The 18,747-nt window shown below is 39.5% G+C and overlaps 1 protein-coding gene across 23 annotated transcripts in view; it reads left to right on the top strand.

Annotated features, from left to right (window-relative positions):
- The window catches only part of cast (calpastatin), a 59,702-nt gene that overhangs the window by 553 nt on the left and 40,402 nt on the right, over positions 1-18,747 (top strand). For 16 of the 23 annotated variants that reach the window (XM_041783841.1, XM_041783834.1, XM_041783828.1 and 13 more), the window contains exon 1: positions 5,713-5,883. The exons of 2 other annotated variants lie outside the window; for them this stretch is intronic. In XM_041783841.1, the coding sequence (XP_041639775.1) occupies positions 5,809-5,883 (75 nt within the window). In that variant the 5' untranslated portion in view covers positions 5,713-5,808. Of the gene's footprint in view, positions 1-49; positions 325-1,053; positions 1,147-5,712; positions 5,884-18,747 lie in introns of those variants that run through there. 5 more of the 23 variants (XM_041783812.1, XM_041783827.1, XM_041783831.1 and 2 more) reach the window with 5 other exon arrangements.

Genomic DNA, 18,747 nt, shown 5'->3' with positions numbered 1-18,747 from the left:
TGTTAGTAATGATGGGAGTGTTTGTGTGGGTGGTACTTAAAAGAATACGTTCAGATTAGTTCTTCTATCTCTTTTGCTTACGCATAAGAGACCCCAACTGGAGAGAACTGGTCTAACAGCCATCTGTGTGAGTCAGATGAATAGGCTCTCAGAGTACAGGCATCTTCTCTGATAATTATTGGAGTGTGGGGAGTGGCACCGTGTTTGGAGAGGCATGAGAGTAAAGATCCTCGGGTGAGGTCAGGAGAGAGTGGCAGAGCCGAGTTGAGCCAGTGTTTCGCCTCCTGGTTCCTCATGGCGTATGCAGCATTCTGGAATAGTACCGTGAGTACATCTGCTTCCTTTAAACCCCCCTCTCTCTCTCTCTCTCTCTCTCTCTCCTCTTTCCCCCTCTGGCAGTGCACTTTAATAACGCTTAAGTAAAGCTTGGCACACGTAGGGACGCTGCCTGTATATATTTTTCTCTTTTTCATTATTGCAGAGCAGCAGCAAAGCTAGTTGGGAGTTATTAAGCTCTGCTGAGTGAGTGCTGTCAAAAAAGTTGGCATGAGCTGCGAAAGATAGCCTTGAATTCAAATAAATAATTGTAAGGGCTTTGCACATAAGTGTCACACAGTTTGTTTGTATATGTGGGCGTGTGACTATTCAGACTGGGAGCTTTTTCAGCTGATAGAATTAGATGATTAAACAAACTTCAGGCTCTTATTAATGAAGTGTGTATTATTTCAAGTCATCATTGTTCAGTAAAATCTTTTCTTAAGACACTCTGCTGTCTAAATCTCAATTATTACCTTTTTATCTACCAAATTTGATACAGCACTTAGTGATTTTTAAAGTATTTGACAAAAAAATCCCAAATAGCAAGGATGAAAATAAGCTTAAAAGACTTGCTCATGATTACTTGGTCACATGTTAAACTAATAAACAGTACAAACAATAGGCTGAAGTCAGTGCATCCTGTCCAGACATTCTTTTGAATTTATTGCTCCAAACTTATTCATGTTTCAAAGCCTTTGCACTGAAATAACGACCGCTTTTTGTATGTGTTTGTAGAAAGGAGGAGGAGCAGCTGCTTCTCCAACTAAAGACCGACTTTGTAGCAGGTTTTCAACCTCCTTTTACACTCCGAAGCCCTTCTATGGCAAGGTACAGATCTCATTTTCTCTAACTTCTGCTGCTGCCTCATAGATGTACAACTGAAGAGAAAAATTCTAAAAAAGAAGCTGATTTTGGTTTATAAGTGCAACAGAAACTTGTCTAACTGGTGACATTTTGACCTAAATGTTTCTGCATAACTACCCTACCTGATTATAAGAATTGCAGGAGAAAAAAATGTGGGTTTGCATGTCTTAAAGTGGTGCATAGCTGCAGACGGATGCAAACTGTTCTTAAATGAAAGGACAGAGAGGATTGGAAGTATGATCTATATGCAGGAGGAAGCCGGCAGTTTGTCTCCCTCTGCTGAGTGCAGCGATGCTTGAGAAGTCCTGAGCTCGTAAACGCTGATTCCTCAGATAAGAGGTGCCTGTCTGGGAAAGGCGTCCGTGCTTTCACTCTATCAGGAGTACTTGACCTTCACTCTTGACTCCTGTTTTCCCTTGTCATCAAAAATATAGATTGCAGTTATTTTTTTTAAATAACAGTGTGTGTATTTGTAAGAAAGAACTTACAAATAGTCTTAAAGTTTTCAACAAGTATCCCTGCAAGAGCCAACTCTTGCACGCTCTATAAAGTTTGTGTTTGAAATCCTTCCTGACAAAAGTAGTGTATCTTCATAGATCTCCTGTCTTTCCAGTGTCAGTCTTATGTAGGTGACCCGGTGTGTAAGGAGGAGTGACAGCAGCGTGGAGATGGTAGTGACTGTAGTACGGCATGAGTCTAAATATAAATAAGAGTGCCACTTTAGCAGAGGAGTCCAGTTACATTTGTACACTTAGGTGGCACTGGCAAACATGTTTATGACCACGCCTGACGTTTCCTCGATCATTTTAATTCAGGCTAATAAATTTAATGATTTTCTCTCGTTTTATGATTATGGAGCCTTCACTGTCACAGTCCTGTCGTCTGTTTGGGCAGATTTTATTCATCTAAAGCCAAAGGTGAAATTAGAAATAATTAGCAGTACCTCTGCATGCCAGAAAAGTGCTGCATGTCTTTGGGAGGCTACTGAACAAGACTTTTGTTTCCCATGGTGCACCACCTCGTTTGACAGGCTTGGGCGTTTGGCCCTTCACATCAGTGAAGGTGTGTCTGTCTGACATGTAGGGAGTGTGCCAGTTCCGTGGTTATATGTGCCGAAGCCTGTGCACAGACATGTACATGCACGAGCATTTGCATAAGTTATGTAAAACGCTTTAGGGCCATGCACCGTATGTACATGTACTGTATATATTTCAGGGGAAAAAAAGGAGAAAAGTGAACTTGTAAGACTTCATTCCATTAATGTGGTAACACAGGGGCTGATCAGATTGCACGCCTCACATCCAGAGACCAAGCCCTCCTGGTTCTCTCTGCAGACAGTATGGAAACTGTTGAAAGTGCTTTGTTGTTTTAATTTGTTTGTTTAGTGGAATCCTGTTTCCAAAGCATATCAGGTAGTAGGCCTACAGTGTGTGTTTACATAGTATTTTATCAGGCATGTTGACTGAGACAAGGTTATGTACGTATTCAGGTTCTGCAGTTAAACACATTATTTTGTTGGTTTAGAACATTTAACAAACAGCAAAAGTCTAAATCCATTGCACAGAATAAGGCCAATGTTAGTTTTAGTACAAAAGCACTGCTTTCTCATTTAGCTTGTTAACATTTTATAAGAATGCACCAATGCAATTTTTTTTCATACCACATACGAGGACTTATTAGGGGTGGGACTCACTAGTGGCCCCACAATATGATATTATCATGATACTTTAGTCACGGTTTGATTTTATTGCTATTTGGGTGTTTTGATACCATATATTGTTATATATTGCAGTCTACTTTTTTAATTTACCATTTTTTTTCAGCTGTTCAGCTGATTTAGCATCAGTCTTGCCCTCATGTTTGTTGTATTTCTGTGGTATTTTATTTTCCTGCAGCACTACTTGCAAACCTCATGTGTCATGTCCATAGACTGTAGAAAGAATTGGACAAAGAACACCTGCACATGATGGCAATGCTTTCAGACCATTTTGATGCATTCAGATTATAATCTGACATGCTAGATGGATTTATTTCACACATCCATCTGGAAAACCTTCTGTTTGGGAAAGGGCAGAGCCTTTGAGGGTGATTGTTTCCTGTGTCACATCTGTACGGGCCAATCAGAGAAACAAAACATGTGACGTAGCCGCTACTGTGGTGCGCCGCTACCTAGGAGTGAACTCCATGGAGAACTGCTTAATGTGAACCATGGCAACTGAAGACATGTCAGTACACAACTTTTGCCGTTTTTGAAAAGAAAACAACTCACTGCTGTTCTTTGTTCTTCTTTTAATGAAGAAATGTTGAGTTCTGATAAAAATTGCACTTTAGCAGAATCCACACTGAGTATTATAGCCGCTGCTGCTGGTCTGCTCTACCCACTCAGCAGGAGCTATACATCCTTTGATTACATAAATATTTTTTAAATTCAGCTTTTTTCATAAACAAAGTCTGGTAGTTAAATACATGAGATAACCACATTGCAAACATTACAGACTAAGCAACATTTCATAAATAAAACAGAACGAGGTCAGACGTCTATCCAGCATTGAATTATGTATAGACCTGTTTTAGATGCAGTTACATGAATGGCAGCTCGTTTTAGCATCATTTGCTTGAGCTCAAGCTAAAAAATCTAAGCATACATAATCTATTTTACCACTTTAGCAATGTGGGTTTTAGCAAAGGTAGCTAACTCAGCTAAGTAAATAACATACATACGTGGCTAAGATAGCTGCTTTGTGAGATTAGCTATAGCTACGTAGTTCCGTTATCTTTAGTTAAGTTAGTTTAGGCAACGTGAGCTTTAGCAAACAGAGCTAAAGATAATTTAGCTACATAGATAAAGTAGATACATAGCTTATGCAGCTGCAATGAGCTTAGCTTTAGCTACATAGCTACATTATCTATGTGGCTAATGCAGGTAACTGAGCTACATAAGGGAAGCTTTCTGCAGTTGAATGTTCTCAAAAAGGACAAGCTTTTTCCTGCAAGCAGACTGTTTACTCGGCTTTATTAAACATTTTGTATTTAGGTTCTGCTGGTCAGGTTTTAACTTTAACTTCTGGTATCTTAAGTCTGGTATACTAATTGTGATTTTATGTTAAAAGTTTTAGCATCTATTTTTGTTCTGAAACCAACAGTCTGAGTTGACTAAACCTGTCACTCTCTAAAGCAAAATTGAACATTTCTGACAATGTCTGTGCACATGAAGGGACAGCTGAAAACTCCTCCTGTCCTTTTATTTTTTTATGATTGTTGGCTACAGGAACAGGAGATTCACGTCCAGCTGGTTTACAGTCATTAAAAGTGGACTATATCATTTTTATTCTTGGTTCAGGTGTGCTTCTAAAACACTCGTAAAAAGCACAGACTGATGCCATCACAGTGACTCACATAGAGACTGTATTGTGTGCACGCCCCACCCATGAAGCTTCCAAAGGGACGCCTCGTCCACTCAATCACAGGTGAGGCAGAGCCTCCGAGCTATGACAAGAATGGCCTTTTCTTTTTAAACGACATGAACATAATGAGGGCAAAGTGACGGCTGTGATGCTTCTTTCATGCAGTGTTTGTGTTTCTGTGATCGGTGAATGTAATGCTGTTGGCCAACTTTGGGTAGTTCGCTGAAAATGCTGTTCAAATAAAGAAAAAGTAGACGTCCAATGAGATGTAGTGCAGGTGAAGGTTCAGGAGACAACACCCGTGCCTCAAGCTTTACAGCAGTTATCATGAGCGCTGCAGAAACACTGCTTACATTTTTCTTTTATAATAAAATTTTGCTTCTGTAGACAATTTTTGATTGCCATAATTTAAGTAAATCTCCTTTATTTGCCTTCGTCCACAAGACTAATTTGACTTTATCACTTTGACCTGGTGACTCATGGTGCAATAATCCAAGTTGAATTAATGCAATTCTTGCTATTCTCCCACAGAGGTGATGAAATTGAAAAACAAGATAAGACTGATAGATTTCAGCTCAATCTAGTTTCTTTTGGAAAATAGTTGAAGCAGATGTAACTCAAACTGAAATCTGGCCCCTCCCTTTTATTCTCACAGGCATTCACAGGCAGGGTGGTTGCACAAGCTTGTCTTTTATTGGTACATGTACACAACAAGTGTGTGCATAAGTTTGTCTCTATGCCTGTGTGTGCTCAAGGCATGTGTGTATCTTTGCAGATCTGGGTGTGTGCATGATGATAAGCAGCTGGAATATTCAGTCTGATAAAACAGAGAGAGTTTTAGATAAAGAATGCTGCAAAAAGTGGGTTTAAACATCAACCCGTCACAGGGTGAGCCTGTGAGTGTATTAGAGCAGTATCTGTTACCCCTGAGAAGTTCTCACATGTGGCCCCTCATCAGGTGGATGTCACTCGGCGGTCAAGCTCACTTCCCTTTATAGCCCAGAGAGAGTTACAGCCCTGCCTCTTGTGACTTCCACATCTGAGCCCCCTTCTGCTCCCTGACCACGCCCCCCATTTCTGCTCCCTCCCTCCCTCCCTTTCCTGTTCCCTTCCCTGTTCCCTTCCCCGTGTGTTGGAAACATGCTGCAAGCCTACAGAGCAGGCAGAGGCTGAGAGAAATAGACGCTCATAGACACTTCTTAGGAGGCACTTTTCAGCCAACATGGGCCAGATACTGAGCTGGATCCGAGGCCCACGGGACGGACCGGCTCTGCAGGATGTGGCCGTGGAGGAGCAGGTGTGTGGTAACTTGGGCTTATCTGTGCTTCTTGTGCTTGTTAGTGCTGGGCAATGAATCCAAAACTGTCCACGTGTATTTTGTTTTGTTAAAGTCAGTCAGTCTGTGAGTTTAAAGGTCCATGTTGTGTTTGCACTTCTTGTTCTTTTAGTCTGGGTTGATGTGTGTGTGAGGACTTCTAGGGGAAACACACAGAAGGAGGAAAACCATCTTGGCTCCAGTCCAAGTGAGACCTCCCTCTTTTTCTCACCCGCTATCTCTCCCTGCTGGAATGTGAGTCTCCCTGGTCAGCCTGGGCGACTTTGGAGTTTGTTGTATAGTGAGATATTAAACCAAGGCTAGGACAGGGCCGGCTTTGTTTGCCGACAGCTACAGAGAAGAGACAACACATCTGTAAAAGCTCTAAATAAGATTTATATGAGAGGAATTATTTTGATAGAAAAGAACCAGAAGTTTTTGCATTTTAAACATGGATAGGTGTTTGAGTGTGCAGTCTCGCCCAAATAGCATTCTCCTGTGATAATCTGCAGCTGATCACGCTATTTGAAGGGTGTGTAGCTGTAAAAAAGCTGCAGTGTTGTGCTCTGCATAACTCAAAACTGCATGTACTTAAGACTACATACAGATCTATGTTTAGCTATTGTTTTTTTTACACATCTGGGAGAAGAAACTGCAACTTGTTGATATTTAACAAGTATCTCTCAGACGTCAGTACTTTGTTATCAGGGCTGTGCTAGTCTGCTCTGACTCACTTTATGTGTTGAAGGTTAAAGAGCAAACTTGTCCTGTGGGAGTTTATTTTGTCTTGTTTTGGGCCTAGATCCTAGCAATGTCCCCAAGGAGTCTCAACATTTTTCTGCTGTCTGGCTTCAAGATCATTTCACTGAGAGGAAATGACCACTGAGGAAACGTTTCTCGAACCATCAGAACAAAACCTTAAATGACAAGACAACAATAGTTTAACACTTGCAGATGTGTCCTGAACACTTCCTTACTGTCAAACACACACATCCGTCACCGGCTGAGGTGATCATACACACATCAGTCTTGATATCTGACACGTGTGTTTACATGGCGTGATGCCACAAACAGCTGAGCCGTTAGTGACACATCATGAGATTTAACGTTGGTTTCAAGTTTCATTTGTGCATTACAGCATTATTTAAACCTTGTTTTGAGCTTATAGTAGCTTCTAGCACAATTTAAATCTCTGGCAATGGCTTCTGGCTGTGTCAATCTTGGGGCCACCCCTTGGACAGAAGGGTACACGTTAGTTCTGTGTGGAAACCCACTACTATCAGAATGGAAACACATGCTAAAACCTTCAAAATAAAATCAGATAAAACCTCTGGTTAGGGTAAGGGACAGGCTACCAAAAGTTTAAAGTCAAAAACTGCAAAACCTTATTACAAGATATTTAATAACACAGAGTAAGCAATAAGAAAAAAAGCTTGTCCTTATGTAGCTAAAGCTAAATCTAACAAAGCTATGTCATAAAGCTAACAAAGCTATGTAGCTTATACAGCTATGTAGCTCAGTCTAAAACTAATGAAGCTTAATTAACAATGTATACAATGTATGTAATATAGCTTCATAATGTAGCTAAAGAAAATGAAGCTACATTAGCCACATTAGAATATGCTACATTTCCTAAAGCTAGACATGTTCTAGAAGTAGTTATTTGAATGATGGCTCACTTTAGCTTCACTAGTTTTATCTAAAACTGAAGTAGCAACATTGGTTTACGTAGTACTGTTTATCATGTAACCAGTGAAGCTATGTTAGCTTTAGCTGAAGTAAACGAAGCTTTGTGAGCTATGTAGGTTATGTAGCCATGTCGCTCAATCTAAAATTAAAGCTACATTAGCAATGCAAACTAAGTTGGTAATATAGCTTCATAATGTAGCTTAAGCAAATGAAGCTACATTAGCCACATTAAAGTATGCTACATTTGCTAAAGCTGACATGGTCTGGAAGTAGTTATTTAAATGATGGCTTACTTCAGCTTCACTAGCTGTAGCTAAAGCTAATGTAGCTACTGTTTATTATGTAACAAGTGAAGCTAGTTAGCTTTAGCTGAAGTAAACAAAGCTTTGTGAGCTATGTAGATGATGTAGCTATGTTGCTTAATGTAAAACTAATGAAGCTACGTTAGCTATGTAAACTAAGTAGATAATGTAGCTTTATAACCAATCAAGATATGGCCTACAAAGCTACGTTAGCTACATGAATAATATAGATACATTTAAAGCTAAGGGAGTTCTGAAATTTACCCAGCAGCAGTGTTTCAAAGCATTAAAAATACTATACTGACTTTATCAGGAGGGTTGGATATTGTGTTTTTTTTTTGTTTTTGTTTTTTGTTTTTTTTTATTCAATACCGGTGCTAAGTTGATCTTTTTTAAACAGTGTTGGTGCCTAAAAGGTGTCGAATCAATACTTTTAAGAGACAAAAGGAAGTTGATAGGTGGTGGATGAATAAAAGCAGCCTTATAATCATAAATTATTTAAAGAAATATCTTCAAAAGATTCCAATGGAACAATTAAGTAGAGATAAAACCTCTTCATATAAAAGGCTCAAACATAATGCATTTTGTGCCTTTTTATTTGGAGTGGCAGAGGGTCATACGGGGTTGTAAGGGTACCTAAACAGTCTCTGAAATCTGCACTTTAATTCGGTATGTATTAAGCAAAGTTTTAGGAAAAGCTTCCTTTTCCCAAACAGAACCATACTTATCTTGAACAGCCATCTGCTGAAGCTGTGTTTGGGTTGGGGGTGAAGGGAAAGGAGGAGATGCAAAAGGCAAGTAGAGAGAGAGGCATCTGGCTGCAGACCTCTGCGATGGGTTGACCTCGACTGTGGGACAGGAAGTGATGTACTAACCCTTGTTGGGTTTTTCCTTGGTTTGTGGTGTGTTATTTTCGATTTTGTCCCCCTACCCTTCACCCTAACCTTAACCTTTAGGGCTTGGATGCCTAACCATAACCCTCTTTTGATTTCCCCTTAGTTTGTGATGTTTTTATTAGAATTCAGTAATATTTCTATTTCTATTTTTAAAAATTTTGTAAAAAAAAAAAAGGTCACTTACTGTAACCTCTGAGAGCGTGTGAAAATTTTTTCATTCATTACAACATTATGGTTCTAGGGTAAAGTATCATCCTGTCCCATGGCCAAAATTGCTCCATTGTAGAGGTCTGCAAAGGATGAGCCTAAAACGCCTAACCATAGAGGTTTGCAGCCACATCATCTTGAGTAGGGGGGGCTGCAAAAAAATGAAAAGGTGCAGATCCAGGAAACGTGAAAAGGGAGGTTTCTGTGCATTGTGATGTCTTCACAAGCAAAACCTCCACAAAATCAGTCTGCAAAAAATGTTTTATTGAAAAAGCAATATTTCTATTCCTGATATATGGTAAAATAGAAGTAAAACTGCAGAACATGGAAATATTCAAACACAGACAGTGTATTAAAATTGTACATCAGCTCTGAAATTGAGAGGCCTTTGCCTTTATCACTTTGGCCTGAAGCAAGAGTCTGGCTTCAGTTTGGCCTCTGACGACTTATCGATAAAATGAAAGTCTGAGGTCAAGCCTGTACATGCTTTCATTGTCAGGAAATGACAGAGCAGATCCAAATTTCCCTCTGTTATCCTCTGATATAAACAACAGACCAGAGGGATTAGGGAGCGTGTGCCTAGCTCGTGTGAAGTTTCTTGACAGTGTGCTTTAATGTCATAATACAAACATTTAATATACCTGTGTATTTTGTTTGGAGCCGTTTCTTTTATTTCTGAATGAAAATAAAATCCAAATACAAAGATATTAGGTTGAGAACAGGCGGAAGGAAATCAGCTGTATTGATGGGATGCTCCAGCACGTGGCTTGCTGTAATAAACCCTCGGGCCGTGTGAGTGAGTCTGCACTCAAAAGGGAGGGTGAGCTCGCTGTGTACATGGAGAGCATAAACACACAGATATTTTGTTGACATATATCTTACACAGCTAAATATTATCCCTCCATTTCCTGTTAGATGTGTTTTTAGGTGCCAGTGTTTTTCCTGTCACGTGTTCTTTCCCAGCAGACATCGGGACTTGCCACATTTCTCACGTCACCGTCAGTTTGGCTTCGAGTTGCCTTCTGATCCAGAAGTTGCTCTGAGGCGTTTTTGTCAAGTGGGTTATATAAAGCAGCTGTGGGAGAGTCTGCAGGCCTCTGGGCTCACCTGACTGTCTGATCTTCTGTTTACATCAGCCATGCTGGAGAGAAGCTGCTCATGTTTTTCAGGACAAGTAAAGATAGATGTGAACATTGATTTCCTCTGAAATGATATGTAACATAAGGACTGAGATTCTGAGTATTACTTTACACAAGCAGCAGTGTTACTTGGGGTTTATGAGCTTTAAGTTACAGTTATCTGATATATGACAGTAGACACTGTGGTTGGTGAGGAAAGGTTCATATTTTCAGTTTCTAGAGTGTGATGAAGTGTGAAGTGTGTGTCAACAAAGCAAGGGGAAAGAGCAGTCTAAATTTAGATGCTCTATGTGGACATGCAGCTGAGCAAAGGACATCTATAGTTTACCCAGTGTCCCGGTTATGGATGTACCCGGAGGGGCCAGAGAGGGATTCGAGCACAGATGACACTCTTTGTCTTGTCCCTGTGATGGGAATATAAAACCGGCTCAAGAGATACAGATGCACTTAAGATTTACAATTATTGAAGCAAACAGCGATTTTTAATAATCCCAGCCTTACATGATCTTAAGTTAGTCAGAGTTTCATACACAGAAAATTCATGATCACACGCTGATACAACAATCATTGTAGAAATAAACATTCATTAAAATGGAGTTGCTACTAAAACATTTATGAAGTCTCCACTAATTAACATGCAATAGTGACATGGATCTGCAGGACAGGCAGTGCACTAGTGTTTGCTCCAGACCATTAAAGATCACTGGTTCTCCACTGGACCTGCCCCAGAACCCAGCATCACCTTCTTAATGAGAAATTGTCACCCACATTTCAGAAAATGTTCAACCATTCAAAATCATTGATGGCAAAATGTTTAAGTTTGAACCTTAGATGGAACAAAACATCATCAGAGAAGCCCTGGGTGAGCTGTTGTGACATACACTATATGGGCAAAAGTATTCAGCCGCCTGACCATTACACCAACAGGCACTGTAATGACGTATTCAAATACTCATAATTCAATATAGGGTTGCCTCTTATTTTGCAGCTGTAACAGCTTCTACTCTTCTTGGAAGGTTTTCTACAAGATTTTGGAGTGTTTCTGTGAGAGTTTGTGCCCATTCATTCTGTAGAGCAGAATGGGTAGATGTTGGGTTCCAGTTCATCCCAAAGGTGCTCAGTGGGGTAAAGGTCAGGGCTCTGTGCAGGCCCGTCAAGTTTTTCTATACCAAACCATGTCTTTATAGTCCTTCTTTGTGCACTTTGGCTCAGTCATGTTGTAATAGAAAAGGGCCATCCCCAAACGGTTGCCATAAAGTTGAAAGCATAGCACTGTCCAAAATGTCTTGGTATGTTCAAGCATTATGATTGCCCTTCGCTGGAGATAAGTGGTCTAGACTAAATCCTGAAAAAAAGCCCCATACCATTATCCCTCCTCCACAAAACTTCACAGTTGGTACAGTGCAGTCAGGCAGGTAATGTTAATCTGCATCTGTCAAACTCAGGTCGCCCATCTGACTGCCAAACAGAGAGGCGGGCTATGTAAATGCACATTCCAGTGTTGGTATGCTTACACCACTCCATCTGATGCTTGGCATTTGACTTAGTATTGTGAGGCTTGCGTGCAGCTGCTTGGTCATGGAAATCCAGTTCAGAACTCTTCAGCTATGGAATCAGCAGAGTGTTGGCAGCTTTCACCTGCCATGTTCTTTACAGTCATGGATCCCGCTCTATGAATTTACATGGTCTTTTGCTTCGTGGCTGAGTTGCTGTTGTTCCTATACGCATCCACTTTCTAATAATATCAATTACAATTGACTGGAATATCCAGTAGGGATGAAATTTCACAACCTGTCTTATTGCAAAGTTGGTATCCATCACAGTACCACACTTGAAGTGACTGAGCTCTTCACAATTACAATTTTTGTATCACAAATGTTTGCAAATGGAGACTGAATGGTGCTTAAATTTAAAAGCCTGTCAAGTTTCAAGGGTGCCAGTTTAGCTCAGTTAGTAGAGCAGGCGCTCATTTACAGAGGCTAGAGTCCCTGGTACACACTAGTTGTGGGATCAGTTGATTCCCCGATTGTAGGGCTGTTCAGTGCATGTCTTCTCTCACTCTCTCTCCCCATATTTCCCGTCTCTCTTCAGCTGTCTTATCAAAATAAAGACAAAAAATGCCCCAAAAATTAATCTTAAGAAAATAAAGATTCAGGAATGATGAAATCTTTGTCTATCACAAGGAGGTCATATAGGCCTAAACAGCAAAACTAATATTCACACCCATTACTCTCCCATAAAATCAGACCAAAAGTTAATAAAAGCACAAAGCATGTTAAACAGTAGAGTTTATCTAGCCTTGTTTGAAGTGCATATTGCAATGGAGATAAAGGAGTTCTTGTACTTGGAAGGTACTCTGAAGCAGCTGCCTGAGGGGAGCAGCTGGATTGATTAGTCAGGGGGGTGTGAAGGGTCCTCTGGGATGCAGACTGTCTTAATTTCTGCTGCACCACTGTGCATTTCAGAGAGATAGATTTGAGTGATTTTAGCTGCATGTTTGATGCTTCTAGTAATTTTTTTCTGTATTTTTCAAAAGAAAGTTGCACTGGGATTGTTATTGACTTTGCTTGATATTTACCCCATATCAGAGTTTAAAACAGTCAACACTACTCTATAGAAGTAGTCCATGTCACTGGTAATGATCTTAAGACATGAGTCATAATAAAGCCATCTTTATTATGACTCAGAGGAACTTAAAGTGAAAGGATGGAAAAACAAGTCTGGGAGAAAAATGTAGAGTTAGCTTCATGTGGGCTGACAGATGTGTTTGTTATTTGAAGACTAGGATTTTAAGGAAGAGACATAAAAAGGTCTTTTTTTCTAAGGAGTCATTTTAAGGCCTTTAATGCTTTTATCTGAGTAGGACACTGGATGAGTGAGAAACTGGAGAGACAGAAAGAGAGAGAGGGAGAGAGAGTGGTGAATGACCTTTGGGAAAGGAGCCACATGGAATTTGAACCAACAGAGCAAAATCAGCTGTGTTAATTCAACATCTCTAGAGTTGGATTTAACACTTTAAAAGTGTCATATTGGTCCATGCTAGATATAGTTATAACTACACTTTTGAAAGTGTTAATATTTTAACTCTCTGAAAGTGTTAATTTTTAACCCTTGCAGTGGTGTTTTTACACATTAAAGTGTACTTTAATCACAATATTGTGTTATTTCCTTTCAAGTCAGATGTAAATCTGAGGTATTATAATTTCAATAAACGACACAGTGCTTTACTCCGTTTTCTCCTTTTCTCCGTAAAAAGATTGCAACCCCACATTCAACAACTGTGGCAATGTGAGGTGTCTAGTCTGCACTCTCTCTGTTATTGTATAACAATAACAGAGACAGTGAATAACATTCATTACCACAGTCAGGAAGTGACTGACTTAGTGGATAACTTCACTCATGGTGCAGAAATGTTTAACACCAAAAACAACAATAATTCACCAGGAACATGAGCAAATTAATCCCAGCAGTGATCATTGTACAACAGGCAACATCTAAACACATATAAAGACATCCAAACACTCTGCACAAATGTATGATGGGAAAATTCCACCCTAATTGTAATATGGACGGAGTTTAGATCAATTGACTCTCAGAGTTAGATTAACACTAAATGGGTTAACATCTGTCAGATAACTCCCACACTGAGGTCAGCTACTCTAGAGGAGTGGGGGATCATTTGGATTTTTCTGATACCAGCGCTAAATCGATACTTTTTACAGGGTAACAGTGCCTTAACAGTGCCTGAATCAATACTTTTGGGAGGCAAAAGTGTTTTGAAAGTCAGTGGGAGAATAAAAACTGTATGGGTACTAAAATGATCTGTCGAGATAACTTTATAAGATGCCAGTCTAAAAATGGGATAAGAAAAGGAAACAAGGTAACCCATAAATGTCACAGTTCTTTAATGTATTTCTTGCCTTTCATTTGGGTTGGCGAGGTGTCAAAATGAAGTCCCGATATCTGTGTTGTAATTTGGTTGGTATGTATTGGATGTGTTGGTACCAGATTTCGATATTCATGCATAATTTACTCTGAATTAAGTTAAAATTACACTTTTAGGGGAGCAGGTGACCTAGTGGTTAAAGGCGCTCCCCATGTATGCGGGCGGCCCGGCTTCGAATCCGGCCTGAGGCCCTTTACCACATGTCTCTCCCCCACTCTTGACCCTGTTTCCGACTCTATCCACTGTCCTCCTCTCTCTAGTAAAGGCATAAAAATGCCCAAAATTAAATCTTGAAAAAAAAAATTACACTTTTAATGTGAAATATAACTTTATAAAGTTTAACGCTGAGAATTCAACACTCAGTTTTATCTGTGCAGGCTGCTGCTTTGTCTAATATTAACCCTTTTTAGCTTAAATTTTTTTTACATGTTTCTAAAGAAAACATAAGAATTAATCTATCATTTTCTTTTTTTTCACTTAAAACTATGAGCAATGCCTTAAGCACCCAGCAACCACACAGTAAAGCAAAGCTATGATCTAAAATGGGCCAGGAGACTCAGAGTGCAGATTGAGACCAGTGACCTACTATAGGCTTGTTTCTTCACTTCTGAACTTGCTGACTTTCACACTCACTACCAACTCCCCATGTTTCATAAGAGAGCATTAGTCTGGTTTATCAAGTTATCCTGGTTGCTCCTCCTCATTATCCCAGCGCACTTCTGCACAGTCTGCATACTTTCACAAGTTTTTAACAAACCATGCTACCCTGTACACACTGAGTACACACATTCTTGGCAGCTACTGTTCATAAACAAAACTGGATTCATGAGAACCTCCTCCAAGTATCCCTCTGCTTCTCCATCTTAGTTTATCAGACTGTTTCCAGAGAGAGATGTTTTTCACTGTGATCTCCTTCCTGTTAAGTTTACAACATTAATCCTGTTTTCTAAGCTGTTAATCAAAAGTTCAGAGTAGAAAGACCCCGCTTGTCCAGCTTTACAGCTCTGATCGGTGGATACCTCTGGATGGGTGCATTCTTCGTCTGCTTAAGCTCCTTACATGTAAACAAAGATACGTGTTACCAGGGGGTTTGGTTTGTAAGGGATCGGCGTTTGGAACCAGAAACAAACTTTCAGCTCTTTTTCTCTCTCACAGATTAACATTCACATGAGTCAAAGACACAAAGGCAAAGGGAAGGATCTGTTTTGTTTCTCTGAGTCAGTGGGAGCAAAGCTATTAGAGAGAATTTACTTTGAAAGGTCCTACAACAGATGCAAGCATTCCTGCTAGGAAGATGCCAGGGCAGGGATTTGTGAAGGTCTGCTTATCCTTTTAAAATATTTGTAGGCAAAAGGTTAAAATTCAAAAGAATGCAAGGAGAAGGCAGATCATGTTTTGTTGACACCATGCTCACTCTTGTTTCTTTATTCAAATGTATTCATATTTGTTTATTTATTCTTTGTTCACTGTGTTCTTTAAGTATCACTTTGCCATGGCTGATGTGGAAGAATGTCTATTCATGCTTCTTCACAGGAAATTACATTTCTATAAAGCAGTTTAAATTATTTGTAAAGTAATCTGAAAGATAATGCAGCACTGGGCTAAAGACAAACTGTCTTAAGACCAGCTCATATTAAAGCCACAGACAGGCTGACAGAGATACCTAGCAAAGTGAACACTCACTTCATGTTGCTGTTATTACAGAATCCCATGGACACATTCCGCTGACGTTTGGCTCATTATCAAGCTGTTTTTTACTGTAGAGTGAAATATACAGATAACTACACTCAGAGTGAGCTGCTGTCTGTCACAAATCACTTTGGCGACATTATTTATACACCACAACAAACATGAACGTTCAACCAGTGATGACAGTGTTGCAAAAATTCATACCATGGTAGAAATTTTACAGGTGACAGTAATGATACTGGTTTACTGCCCACCACTACTCAGAAACAGCTGCAGATTGCATAAACTTACAGGAAAACAGAGTAGGATAAACTGTATAGAAAAAAGTCAGCTTTGGGCTTCTGTAGTTGAAAATATAGATATCATAGTCATGCTCAATTCTCTGTGAAAGATACGGAATAAATGATACAAAAGACAGTAAAACTTTCTCCTCCTTTTCTCCAAAAGATGAGCTCCACATACTCAGGCTCTCTTTGGGTACTTGAGCTTGAAAAGGTTGAATCTTCAGTCAGAGATACTGGGGTATTATTAAGCCAGTTTTGAACTTTCTGTTAACTCAGACTTTCAGCTTCAGGTGTGTATGCTCACATTTAAAGGGGTGATTTTGGCATCTATTTTTAATCTATTATTTGTCTTTAGATTAAAATGTTCTATAGTTTTTGTAATATTTTATATTTTTAACTTTTATAGTTTACAGTAGTATTGGTCAACAAAAACTCAAAACCATTTTAGTTCAGTTTTATTTAATCCAAAGTCTTTACATTTTCATCTTTAATTCTAGTGGCACCATTTGTTTCCTTGAACTGATTTAATCAGCCAAACTGTGAAATAAATTGGAATAAAAACCCTCATATCAAAGAACTATCAATACTTAAACTGATTTAAATATACTGATAAAAATTCTGACAAACCCACTAGGCACAGTGGAGAAATATCATGGAGTTTTAATGTCAGTGTATCCACAATTAAAATTTCAGTATCATATTTGTCTCCTTGATGAAAACTAAATTTTCTTTTTGTCAGAGTTTTACCTTCAAAGATCTATTTTTAGTCTAGTCTTCTTAATGGATAAAAGGGAGCATACTAACATTTAAGCTTCTCTAAGATACTAATAGGGGGGCTCAAAGGCAACCACTGACCTGGAGTGTATGGATGATACCTAAAGACTAATCATTTTCATTATCCTGTAAAAACAGAAATGTTAAACTGACCTTTCAGGATATTATGGCCAAACAATAAAATATTACTTTCCAAAGATGCTGTTCCCTCATTGTCTTCTAGTGTGGGATGATCTGCTGAACTTAACATGGGAACAGCCTGTAAACAGGTGAAAACTAGCAGGTCTCTGTGATAGGATGGCTGCAGATGTCCTCTTCTTTACCATAGCTCAGTGGGTTCATTCTGTATCATTAAAGATGTAACATTATGATGGCAAAAGTGACCACAAACTTATTTCTCAAACCAAAGTTCCTCAGTGGTAATAATGAGTAAAAACGACAGCCCTCTAGAGATGATCTTAAGCTGTTACTCTGACCATAGCCTGTTACTGCCCAGGTTTGGAGTTTACAGTAAGAAACTAACCTTGGGCTGAACAGACTCAGCTTACCCTCTGACCTCGCTTTTTTTCTTAGGCTGTTTTCACACCAGGCACCGTTGTTTCAAGAATGTTTAGCCCCCCTGCCCTCTTCTCTAGCTGGTTTGCTTTCACACTGCATGTCTGAGCAGTTGGATACAGTAGGTGGCAGAATAAACATTGTTGGTTTGCATGGCAACCACTGATGTTGACATTTGTGTACGCTCTGTGTAGATCTTGGAGTCCATCCTGTTATTCTGATGTTTCTATTTTTTAAGATGCAGACAGAAGCTTTCTTCCTACTTCCACATCTACCGTGCAGCTCAGAGGATGAAACTGCACCGTGCTGCAAGGATACAATGGTTTTGAAGTGATCAGAGATGTTTAGAAGTGCCTTTGCACCTGTGTGAGTACCCCGTAGTTGGGCACAGTTAAGTCATGCCACATCTTCAAGTGGTTTCCTGAGTCTGGTACCCTTGTGTACCACTCACATGATCAAATGAACCTTACTTTGGGATCCTGGCTCCATGTGAAACCGCCCTTGCATCACCTGTAAGGAACTTTCGGCTTTGGCTGATTTTGGCGCACTCTGTGCTCAAAGTTCTCTCATCTCTCATCTTTGCTCATTGTTTCTTATGCTTAAGTCAGATCTTTTTAACCAACAATCTCTTCCTGCTTTACTGAAAGTTAAATGTGTCAGTCATCGATCATTTCTGCTGTTTAACCTGTTTAAAAAGAGGCTGTAAATGCAGCTTGCTTTGACTGATTTAGCCTTGCAAGGCAGTGTTTTCCAGTCATTTTTCCTTGGAGCTCCCTCCCTACATGTACCTAAGAAAAGCTTAACCACCCTCAGGGCCCATATGAAAATAAAATGTGACACTTTTCTGTCAAAAATCATCACTGATTTTAATTTTTTTAAAGCCCTAAAAAGACCTATGCATGTTTTTCTTACACAAATGCCTTTGTTTAAACTTCCTCATAACTGTTTTACCATGGTTTAGTCCATTTGTGTAAATCTAATTTTGGCAGCCTCAGAACAGACAAAGCCTCATGCCCTCCTGAGATCTTTGGTGCCCCCCATAGGGGGTCCCAGACCCCAGGTTGGGAACCAATGATCTAGGGTAGTGTTTCTCAACCTACTTCTGTCAAAGCACCCTTTACAATTTAAAAATTGTAAGTCACCCTTGTCAAATAATAAAAATGAACATTTTACCTCTCTATGATTGCTAAAGATTTTATGTCATACAAGGACTATAAGATATATCTCTAAAGCACTCTCCTTAAACTATTTAAATGCCTTGGGCGAAATGTGTGGACCTTAAAAACACACTTTGATGACTTCCTCACTCCATGAACACCTGATGAACTAACAAAAATGCATGACCCCTATATTGATGTGATTTCA

Source organism: Cheilinus undulatus, linkage group 3 (assembly GCF_018320785.1).
Source record: "Cheilinus undulatus linkage group 3, ASM1832078v1, whole genome shotgun sequence".
NCBI lineage: Eukaryota > Metazoa > Chordata > Actinopteri > Labriformes > Labridae > Cheilinus > Cheilinus undulatus.
Note: the sequence above shows the minus strand (reverse complement) of the source record. Positions and strands in the feature narration are given on the sequence as shown.